The sequence below is a fragment of the Chelonoidis abingdonii genome, chromosome 1 (assembly GCF_003597395.2).
Source record: "Chelonoidis abingdonii isolate Lonesome George chromosome 1, CheloAbing_2.0, whole genome shotgun sequence".
Classification (NCBI taxonomy): Eukaryota; Metazoa; Chordata; order Testudines; family Testudinidae; genus Chelonoidis; species Chelonoidis abingdonii.
Window position 1 is genome coordinate 207,418,416 of NC_133769.1, and position 12,256 is coordinate 207,430,671.

The window sequence follows — 12,256 nt, forward strand, 5'->3', positions numbered from 1 at the left end:
AATGAATGCAGCTCATGTTGTCTCCTGTTTGCTTCCATTTGCACAGTAAGCACTTGTGCTCTTATTCTTTATCACAAATCCTTGAGAACTGAGAATCTGAGCTCACAGCAAGGGGTAAATTTTCACTGCAGTGATTTGGTCTTCCATTAATATTAAGATTTGCACAGCCAAATTCTCATATGTGGGCTGAAAACCATGCCACTGAGTGTCTAGAACCCAGATCATCATGTAGTTTTAGAATGCGGTGGGCCTTTATCTGCCATAATCTGCCCCCAACCACTTACACTGTTATCTTACCTCTCAACTGCACATAGATTCATAGATTCCAAGGCCAGAATGGACCATGGTGATCATAGGCTGACCTCCTGTCAAACACAAGGCCCTATGTCTTCCCGAAAATAACTCCTAGCACATATCTTTTTTGGGGGGAAAAAAACCCAGGCCGGGAGGTATTAGCATGTTAGCATAGAAAAAATATGCGTGATGCAGGTATGCTTTTCAAACAAGAAATGGCAGATTCTAGTATGGCCTAGAGTTTTCAAAGGAACCTAAGGAATACAGGAATTTCAGTGGTGTTTGTATGTTGAATTTTCTTAGGCTCCTTTGGGAATCCCAGCTGTGATGTCTATTCATTTAATTGCAATATGTAACTTTGATGGGAGATATTTGCAGATATTCAACATTATGACGTATAATTCAAGGAAGAAAACGATAGGGCATTGGCTTCAGAAAGAGGGAGGCATCAGAGGAAAGGAAAGCAATAAAGGATAACTTCTTTCACTTCAGCAAGTGAGGTACATAGAGACTTGAATGCAAAGAAGCCAGTGCATACTGCAATTACAGGCTCAAAAGGGGCTATCCCGGGCATTAAGGGGAAGGTGTTGGCAGGGTACTCTTGCCAGAACAGAGAGACAGTGGCGCTGGTATGACTGTTCTGTAAAAAGTCAGTCACTTGTCCTCCTGGCTGGAGAGGAAGTGCTGCAATGGCCAATGCCATCTGTGGTGGAGGACTGCATGAAAATTAAATTCAAGGAAACAATATTAATAAATTAATGCAAACTAACTTTAATTGACATTAAAGGGGTGGAGAATAGCTCAATAACAACATTATTCATGTAGATCAACATTTTCAATCTTGTGAATCTTAAGTTAGACACCTAAATCCATATTTGGGTGCTTAAATAGGGATTTAAATGCACAGTTTCAAGTCCCCAAAGTTGAAAATTTGGGGCGTAATGTCTTCTTTGATCACTAGATGCAACTGAACAGTTTTAATGACAGGCCTGCACAATGACGTTTCTGAAGTCATGCTTTCTTGCAATATTTTAGCATCCTCCATGAGATAGTTGTAGCAGTGTAGCTGGCATTTCAAACAGAAATTTCTAGTAAGGAAGAAAATTTGAGCTCAGGTAAGATTTAGACCAGCGGTTCTCAAAGGCAGGGCTGCAACTCTCCAGGGGTCCATGAGACCTTTCAGGGGTCTGCAGGGCCCCCCGGCTGAAACCCAGTGCACCGAGCCCTGGCACAACCGTCCTTCCCCTACCCCACCCACCAAAAAAACAAAGGCAGCAGCTATGCAGCATGGAACTGAAGCCAGCAGCGACGCGGGGCAGATGCTGGGAGCCCTGGTGCCCCTGGTCTGAAGCTGGGAGTGGCATGGGACTGAAGCCAGAAGCCCCTCCCCTCCCCACTGAAGCTGGGAGCAGTGGTGGAGCCCTGGTGCCCCTGCCCCCATCTGAAGCCAGCAGCACTGTGGGGCTGAAGCCAGGAGCCCCGGTGCTGCACTCACCCGGGGGCTGAAGTTGGGAGCAGCACAGGGATGAAGCCCTCCCTGCAGGAAGAAGCCCTGAGCCTATGGGCAGAATTGGGGAGGCACAAGGGTGTTGCTCCCCCAAAATGCAGTGCCTTACACAGAGTGGGGCCATCCTGGGGGCCAGGGGCATCTCTAGGTATTTTGCCACCCCAAGCATGGCAGGCAAGCTGCCTTCAGTGGCTTGCCTGCAGGAGGTCCGCGGTTCTGTGGATTCGATGGCACACCTGCGGGAGGTCCGCCGAAGCCGTGGGACCAGCGGACCCTCCACAGGCATGCCGCCAAAGGCAACCTGCCTGCTGCCCTCGCGGCGACCAGCAAAGCGCCCCCTGTGGCTTGCCGCCCCAGGCACGTGCTTGGCGTGCTGGTGCCTGGAACCGCCCCTGCTGGGGGCAGCCCTTCCTACCCCTCTCCCTGCACACTGAGCTACTCTCTGTCTGCACACAGCCCCTAGCTACCCCCTCCCTGAACCCTGAGTGGTTTTCAAACTTCTTGAATTGAATCCCCGCTTTGAGTTATATTTTTTGGTTGCATCCCTCATGGGTGGCCTGCTGAGGTGAGTCAGGGAGTGGAGGTGGCACTCCCTCCCTGGATCGCATTGTGTGGAGCTGGCCCTTGCCTACCACTAAATAAAAGTCAAACTACGCCTATGCCCAAGGCCCCCTCTCCCTGCCCGCCCTCCCTAGCCTGGAGCTCTCAGTCCCCCTTCGCCCCCGCTGGGCCCAGGAGTTTTTATAGCATGTTGAGGGGGGCCCCAGAGAGAAAAAGGTTGAGAACTCCTGATTTAGACAATACAAAGCCAGAATGTACCTGCTTCATCCGTAGTGATAGTGAGCTCATTGCTTGCTTCGCTCTTGCCAATGCGGTTTTTGGCATACATGCGGATGTTGTAGGTGGAGGAAGGGTGGAGGTCAATGATAGTGGCCTGGTTCAGCTGAGGAGAGACGTCTTTGGTTCGCTGAACAGAATCCCAGGAGTCTATTTAATAAATGGGGGGGAGAGAAAAAACTAAAGACAATTTTGCATTCATTTTGTTATTTCAAATATTTAAGTAACTCAACCTTGTAAGAGAAGACCTCCTGTTTTCAGCATCAGCCCTGGAAAAAGTTTGCTAATACAACCTAAATGGCATATCACGTTTCTCTTCAGCACTCCTTCTCACTGATCAAAGCTCTTAAAGAAATAATTCTCAACCTGGGGTGCATGAACACGTCCAAAGGGCTTGCTACAACCCTCTTTTATATAGGGGAAATGAGAATGAGAGGGGTTCTCTTCCTTTTTTTTTTTTTTGTGACGTGGGAAAAGGATGAGATCCGCTGTCCTAAAGGAATTTCATTCAGTGCTCCTCAAAGGGAAGGTTGATCACTGTGACAAGGAGCCTTGAAAGGAAGTTGTTCGACAGGAATGAAAAGGGGGACAGGAATGATTCTTAAAGATGCAAAGGATCATTTAGAAAGATGAAAATGTTTTATATTTTAAATTCTTAAGGGCTCACTCCTGCAAGCTTATTCAATGAACTATACAGATAATTAAGCATGAGTTTAAGTGGGATTGGGGCCAGAGTATTTGGCACCTTTCAGTATCGACTACTAAGCCATTGAGATGTTTTCAGGTTAACGATGCAGATCCACATTCAATGAGATTTAACATCGGTGCAGTCATTAATCCCATGAGTTGTCTATATGTGCTTGTAAAAGGAGGAATTTTATCCAGATTAAATCAATATCTAAGGAAATCTGGGGTTATCCACATTTAGCATAAATTATTCACTAAACTTCCTTGACACATGGTAATAGAAAGGACAGAATTTAGTTACATATAGTAACCACTCGGCCTCAATGTAACATTAAATCAGTCCAAATAAAACAACGGGACTGATCTGTTTTAAATCATTTTGACATCTCTTATGTGTTGTCATCTGTCATTTCTTTCTCACTGTATTGCATATTCCTCCTTTAACTTCTGTAGTATCCTATGGGATTTAGCTGGGAGCTATACAGTGGTGTTGTTTAGTCAGGGTCACTGCAGGCAGCATCATGAAAAGCTCACCAGACAGAAAAGTCTTGGGTAAAAATAGGAAAGCATAGCAGGAAACAATATACCATGTCCAGTTTTTGAGGCAGTGTGTAATTCTTGCTCTCTGTGTGTCTCTGTGGCGTCCCTTAGACATGGGCAAATTGTTTACATACTAAATAATTCTGTTAGTTGCAGAACAATTTCATTCTTCATCTGTCTGTCTGTATTTAAAAATGCCCAAACATTTAGCTGTCAACTGATGGTCATTTAAAAACTCCTGAACATGTAAGTATCAATTGATGCAGTGCTAATCAACTGCATCTGAATTCATCTACTACTCGTCACTGCTGCCTTTGCAGTGGTGCTACCAGGATGCCTAAAGGCCTTCTCTGGACATAGCCTTGATAACATTTGCTTGGAATACTCTTTGTACACTTTATGGACATTTTTAAATGGTGCTCTTGAGCAAAAACTGACACTGTCCTGATGTGTCTTGGAAGACTGTTAACATTTGAATTAATGACAGTAGCCATCACCCCTCAAAATGCTGCAATTTGGGGACTGCCATACCAGAATAAACCAGTTGTTCATTTAGTCCAGTATTTTGTATATGAGACTGGTCGATGCCTAATACTTCAGAAGAAAGAATTAAGCCACCATACTATACGAAATGGGGAATCATTCAGTGATGAACAAACCTCAAAATGTTTAAAGTCCATAAAAACATTCAGAAATGGGAGACTCTACTAGGTGTTCAGCTGGCAAAACATACTCCTATGCCACCCTCCTGCAGCCATTGTCACTGGAGGGCAAGAAGGAAGCATAGCTGGAATGCACTGTATTCTTTCGCTGTCATATGGTCCTTCGGGGACTACTGCCAGCTGATACATTTAAGAGCAGTCATTGGGCTATACTAATCTGCTGTAGGGCTGGGCAAAGAATCAGGGAGCTGCAACTGGCTCCCTGATGATCCCACCACTCAGATGTACCCCGCAGAATTTCAGGGCACCAGAGAATCCAGCCTGTAATATTTAGCAATGGTTGTTGTTGTTAGAATAGTGCATAGGGACCTCAGCCAAGATATGTGCCCCATTGTGCTTAGCATTGTAGAAACATAGAGAAAGACAACCTCTGTCCCAATTTATATCATGTCAACTGTTCTGGACTAAAAAGATCCAGTTTATATGGAGGATTAAGTAAACTTCCTTTGTAGTAGATGATAATTTTGATCTGAATATTTTACAAAATTGATTAAGATTTTTAAAAAGATCTCCTTCAATGTTAGAGGGTTTTTTTTTTAACTATTAAGTTACTCAAAACAGAGTATCCAGCCTGGAAAAACCCCTAGGTTCTTTGTAGATTAAATAACGTACCAAGGTAAGGGAGGAGATGGAAAATCAGAATCTTCATGACTTCTAGATATATTTTGTTCCAGAATGATAGAGTGTAGGTAATATATGGATTTTAGAGTATATTTTTATATAAATTTCTGAGGGAAAAATAAAGAAAAGCTTGAGACACACAGTGAAGAAAGAAATTGTTTAATTTCTCTCCGATGTTGTTGCCAGCTGACGCAGCAAAAAATAAATGGTGATTTAAATTCTGCTGCTAAATGATAGAAATAAAATGATTATTCCTGTGTAGGCAGTATAATAATCATCCACTGGGGTACTGTGATTGATTTATGGCTCTTTTGTTTTCCTGCTACCATACTAAAGCATTTTAAAATCGATGTATTTAGTAGGGTTTTAACTTAGAAATAATATACAGAACAGGTAAGAACCATACATAAATGAAGCAAAATGAAAACATAAAATTTCAGTTCATTTTCCCCCCTCAAAAAGAGATTTCTTTTTAAAATCAGGCAATTCTCAGTGCTATATAAAATGAACATAGAAAGGGTTTATGAAAATCCATAGCTCTGTGTTGTATTTTTCACTAATTCCTAAGATAACGACTGAACCATAAAGGTCCATTTACAGAATCTAGCTAGGCTAAATATGTTTTATATTGTACTTAACTTCTGATTTGGGGGAAAGATTGTGTATATAATACTTTAGCCAACGTTGTTAATTTCTATTTTGTGTGTGAGATGCCATCTAGTGATAATATTTAAAACTGCATACATTTGTGGCACACTTTGCTAAAAGATGTATGATTTCTTGAAGCCATTCTTATCAGGCTGCAGATAAAGACCTTGATTCTGCAAATCCATGTATAGCATGAAGTAAGGAATGCAGAGATGTTGTTGTGCTTAAATGCAAGTGTGAGCTGAGCCTATGTATGGGCACGAGGAAGGCTAAGCACTAGGCATAATCCTCCTTTTGTGCATCTTGCTTCCTAACTTTCAAGGACGCAGTGTCAAAAATAGGCAGGGTATGGACAAATAATGGACATGTTTGAGAAGACATACGCTCAAGCATGATGAGACACCTGGTCTTCTACCCCTTGTCCCTTCTCTGGCTAGAAGGCTGGAGTAATTTGATGACCAGACAGCAGTAATTTCACTGCAAAGTCAGGTTCCTGGGCCATAGATGGATTAAGACACAGATAGGCACTATCAGCCCAAACCTTGAATCTTAGTTCCTGAAACCATGTGATAATATCAAAATCTTAACTTTTATTTTAAAAAAAGTTTCTGGCCCACCTGGTTGTAAAGAAAAGCTTGAAAACTGGACATATAAAGGATGCAAAAAATGTCTACCTAAGTCTGAAAGGAAACTGAGACAACAGCTCAGAAAGGGATGAATTACCCCACTCATCTCAATGAGATGTTAATTCCAACACCAACTCCTCTGGAGAGCCCTGCAACTCCTCCCCATCCTTTGTCCTGGAGGACTGTGTGTGTGGAAGGAGGATAAGAGCAGGGGCGGCTCTAGGCATTTTGCCGTCCCAAGCGTGGCAGGCAGGCTGCCTTCAGCGGCTTGCCTGCAGGACGTCCGCCGAAGCCGCAGGACCAGCGGACCCTCTGCAGGCTTGCTGCCCCAAGTACACGCTTAGCGTGCTGGGGCCTGGAGCTGCCCCTGGATAAGAGTCCCACTAATCCAACAGTGACACTCCAGTTGTTGGAATAAGTATGGGAAGCCCCCTTGCTGCCATCAGTGAAGAGAAGGTGTGGGCCCTGCTTCCATTCCTGGTGGAGAGATGGGACCCTAATTATGTCTATAAAACCATGAATGTTGTGGAGAAAGTGAATAGGGAAGCGTTATTTACCGCTTCACATAAGACAAAAACCATTGGAGGTCACTCAGTGAAATTAATAGGCAGCGGGTTTAACACAAATATAAGGAAGTACTTCTTCACACAAAACACGGTCAACCTGAGGAACTCATTGCCAAGGATGTTGCAAAGGCCAAAAGCATAACTGGGTTTAAAAAAGAATTAGACCAATTCATGGAAGATAGGTCCATCAGTGCCTATTAGCCAAGACGATCAGGGATGCAACCCTATGCTCTCTATGTCCCTAAACCTTTGACTGCCAGAAGCTGGGACTGGATGGCAGAGGGTGAATCATTCAATATTTGTCCTATTCTGTTCATTTCCTCAGAAGCATCTGGCACCTGCCACTGTCAGAAACCAAGATACTGGGCTAGATGGATGATTGGTCTGATCCAGTATAGCCATTCTTATGTTGCCCTGCCTTTCTGTGACAGGAGAGGGGCCCACTGCCATTTAAAATGGAGAAAGGGCCGGGGTACATGGGTGGGGCCCCTGAGAGGTCCCATGTTATGATGCGTCTAAACCAGAGATTGCCTTTATATGGTCCTAGGTTGCCCTGTGCACCCCAGACTTGCTCATCACACTTTACCTTATAACACAACACTCAGCACCTGCATTGTACAGGATCAAGCCTACAGTAAAAACATCACGGTGAGAGTGAAAAGGGCTAATGACAATGTTATGCAGTGTGATTGGGCAATAATTTCAAAAATAGATTATTAAACACCACATGCCATTTTAATCTGCAGAATGCTTCTTTCCCATGCTGTTCCTGAATGGGCCCCTCATAGCCTCCCCTGTCTTTGCTACAGTTCATTCACTCATGTAAAAGGCCTTTGACTCATGTTCTCATGGAAGTCATGAAAACTGAATATTCTTATCTTCTGTGATTTCCCATGTTTAACTACTTATCAGTACTCTTTTAAATTTGCAGGAGCTTCAGAGCTACAAATGCTTCTTACTTGGGCAGTGGGTAGGTTTAGGTGATGGAAGATGAGCTCAGGATCTTTGCCAAAGGTTTGTGGCCATTTCTGTCATTCTAGAACTGGCAGTAAATCTGGTTGCTTTCTGAGAACAATTACAAGTGGGTTTACTCAAGAGTCGGAATGAAGGTTTCACTGGAGGGTGTTAAGGTGGGTTTGGTATCAGAGAAAGAGAAAGGGAGATGACATTGGGTCACTATTTAGGAATGGTTGTGAGAGTCTTGCCGGTTGGACTGGGGGTTTGCTGGACCTATGACTTAAGCTTTTTTTCCCCAGTGACTTGTCCATGAAATTTTTAAATATTCACCTAAGACTTACTGTAGGTAGAGCTTTGTTCATTAACTGATATTTCTAGGCTGACACACATTTTAAGACTTGTGAATAAGACATTCAGGTATAATATAATCAGAAAAAAACAATTGTACACGTTTATGCTGGGTGTAATGTGTATGGCCATAAAGCCATAGTTCAGAGAGTAGTGTCCTGAGGTCTTTTCATGAATTCTCACTTTAAGCAGAAGTTCCAGAATAGATGGGAAAAGAATCATCTCTTCTGGTTTCTAGTCAACACTCTGATCGCTATACAATCACTAGGACCCAGGTACCTAAGTGTCAGTTGGCATATCTACCAGTCACCTGCAGTGTTATTTCTTAAGTATCTAATTCTCTTTAAACATAACTATGCTGGTTATTTTCACTCGTACTCTTGGTAAGGTATTACAAATGCTTATCATATGCTGGATGTTTTGCCTAAATTATCTTCTAAACTGTTATTTCCTTCTTTCGTCTGTGTACACCAAGCACTGGGTTTAATATTAGTTCAAGGATCTTATCATCCTAAGATCACTGTCTCTTTGAACATCTGAAAAAATGCAGTGATAACCCCTCTTGACTCTCTTTTTCTTCAGCATTGCTTTCCCCAACCATTCTGCATAAGTTAACTTTATCAGTGCTTTTGTATTTTTTGTTGTCTTTCTATCTTCTTGATGATTTTTCTATAGAATTATGACCAAAAACTGGGCACAGTAGTTCAGTGCAAATGATCACTATACAGATTTTAAAGTTTTGTCTTATACACCAGTTCCTCCAGACCATTCCTTTTTCTTTCCAGACTCAAACTTTTATTATTATAATGTGCCCTAGTCACATAACCACTTTAAACTATTATGCTATCCTTGCTACTGGTTTATCATGTGGTATTGTTCAGATGCAGTTTTGAAATCCAAGTACACTACGTTCACTGCTTCACCCTTGCATGCACTCTATATTATCACCTGAAAAGATTCTACCAGATCTACCAGAGAAGCAACGGCAGCTCCAGGCACTAGCACGCCAAGCGTGCGCTTGGGGCGGTAAGCCACGGGGGGAGCTCTGCTGGTTGCCGCCAGGGCAGCAGGCAGGTTGCCTTTGACAGCATGCCTGCGGAGGGTCCGCTGGTCCCGCAGCTTCAGCGGACCTCCCGCAGGCTGCCGCCGAATCTGTGGGACTGGGGCCTCCCGCAGGCAAGCTGCCGAAGGCAGCCTGCCTGCCGTGCTTGGGGCAGCAAAATACCTAGAGCCGCCCCTGCAGATAAGATGTAGACCCTGATTCTGGGCTGCTTTCTTGCCCCTTTACATCACTCCTCCAGCCTAGCAGGAGAGGAAAGCAGTTGGATGGCTCCAGGCAGGAAGTCTCCAGGTGCAGGGGATTCCCTGAGCAGTGTAGGGGTAGGCTCAGAGTTGGAGGAGGGTGCGTCAGGGAGGGATGGCATTCTAAACTCCACTTCTTTTGGCTTGGTGGAGTGGATTACAGGTGGATAGGGAAAGCCAGACCCAGAAACCTGGAAGTGCACACATAACTTAAAGTCATAACACCTGCTAAACTGCACATCCTGGGCTGTGCTTCCAGGGATGCTAGACTGAGAATCTGGCCCATAATCTTTAGGGAACCATACTCACCGGTATAATTTCAATTTTTAAATAATCTCATTTCCCCTTAAAAAACCAAACATACAAATAAAAAACCCTGATTTATGAGAAGTTTATACAACCAAGTGTGATGTTTGTTTCTATTTTGTGGCACAGCATCCTCCTAACTCTCACTTCCTAATCTAGCAATAGTAATATTATATGCTATTTTTGCATATCAAAGACTATGCACAGGTAGGATTGCTACCTCTGTGTTACACAAATAGGGATGTCCAGGATGATCCTGAACCCATAAAACTGAACAGCTGGTAGTGTGTACTGAGCACCCTTATAGACTTTCTGGGAAAACCACCTCAAAAAAAGAAACAATTCAGGGAAAACCTGTACAGTGGCAACCCTATGCACAGGAAAAATACAATACAGGCTAATCAAATGCAAAATATTAAAGACATACAATGGAATATCACTTGTACAATTAGTTATCAGTTTCAAAAAGTTAAAAATATAATATTATACAAATACTCTCATAATTAATTTCATCAGCAATATGTTTGCACTGATAACCATATATATTCAAAATGCATCAGTTAGAGTAGGTCCACAGATAATCTCCGTAGACAGAGTACAACAAACACCAGGATGAGAAGCAACACAAAACAAACAAACAAATTCAATATCCCTTTTAAATATCTTTTAAAGCTTACTTACCAATAAGGTGAATCTTATTCATCTATAATTTTCTGCTTACTTCCTAGTCCTTTCTTGGTCCGTGATATACAAGAGTATTTAAACATAGGCTTAAATCTTAAGCATACCTTAACTTGTATGGACTTCAATGGAATGTGAACATGTGCTTAAAGACAAACCTGTGTTTAAATTCTTTCCTGATTAGGGATGATTTCCTGAACCAGAAGTTATGTTTATTTTCTTCCAGTTCTTCAAGTTCTCACTGTTCTCCAATGACCCTTTCAGCTTTGCTCCATAATCCTTTATCTTTTTTGCATTTTATATTCCTGTACAGGGTATTTTCCTTCTCTCCCCCTCTGCCACCGACAATTTGAAAGACTTTATTTGTGAGTGTGTAATGTCTTACAAAGTTGTATACAAAATGTTTGTGAAACAGATGGACTCACGTCTTTCATCTACATGTTTGTAACACTAAATTAACCACAGTAGCATAAACACACAGCAACAACATATTATATGTGAGAAAGCATAAATGAAAGTGATCTCATGACCTTACAGGTAACGCTTTCTGCCAACTGTCCAAACACAGTTGAAACTCAAGCCAACATGCACCTTTTACGTTACAGAGCAAATGAAGTTCAGCCCAGAGGCAGAGCTATGATATTTAATCCAAAGTTCATATATTTAACAGTTTAAAATGTCACTGTGTCTCTGTATTTTCCCTTTAAGAATACGAATTAGCACACCTGTAGTGATACAGACAGATGAGTCAGCTTTACTTATGAGCTGCATGTTTATATGGTTGAATGCTGACCTAGCACAAATATATCTGCTTACGTTGTACTGCAGATATGTTCCACTAGCCCGTCCCTTGCAGCATTTCAGAGGTTACTGCAAACTCAGTTTGGTGGCTCAGCAAGCTACTATACAGCTTGCTTTGTCTATCCTAGCAAACTACTAAGACTGCAGTTTGGCTCCTAACCCTGCTGTTCAGGTGAAATGTCACACAACCCTACGTACAACAGAAGAGAATTTCTGTAGCTCAGCACTCCAGATAAAAGGTCACTGTTCAGAGAAATTACCACCCTGGGAAAAATGGGCATTGGGGAAAAAAAACAACAGGAGGTAAAGGTAATAATAGTGGCCTAATACCATTCAGCATCCATTGTGGAAGTCACAAACTGGAATGGCTAAGGCTGCATCAGGAAATCTGTGGATATCCCAATAAAAAAAGGGAAGAGCAACAATCCAAATATAAACAAAATGGTCCTAAGACAAGAAATCAAAAAGAGTGAAATGGCAAAAAACAAAGCCCACTGTAGAACAATAAACAGACTGTGGAGGAAGAATTTCCATCAAGATGTTTTGATTTATGATTCACTGTTTACAGTACAAACAAAATAATGAAGGAATGAAAACAAGTTATGAGAAATGCAAATGAAGACTATCTCTTACCAGACTTGTTCTTGCATTCAATATCGTAGCCTGTGATCGGGCTATTTCCATCAAATCCCATGGTCCATCTGAGGGCAATGCTGCGTGCTCTCACCTCTCGGATTTCTATTTCAGGAGGATCTGGTGGCTCTGAGTTAACAAACAGACTCTGCTTTAGTCAAAAGAATGCTGGTACTAAGC

At 42.5% G+C, this 12,256-nt stretch overlaps 1 protein-coding gene across 2 annotated transcripts in view; it reads right to left on the minus strand.

The window, feature by feature from the left end:
* The window catches only part of DSCAM (DS cell adhesion molecule), a 665,984-nt gene that overhangs the window by 127,380 nt on the left and 526,348 nt on the right, over positions 1 to 12,256 (minus strand). For both annotated transcript variants that reach the window (XM_075073839.1, XM_032791676.2), the window contains exons 14-15: positions 12,077 to 12,205; positions 2,621 to 2,788 (exon numbers count right to left, since the gene is read on the minus strand). In XM_075073839.1, coding sequence (XP_074929940.1) covers positions 2,621 to 2,788; positions 12,077 to 12,205 — 297 coding nt within the window. The remainder of the gene's footprint in view (positions 1 to 2,620; positions 2,789 to 12,076; positions 12,206 to 12,256) is intronic.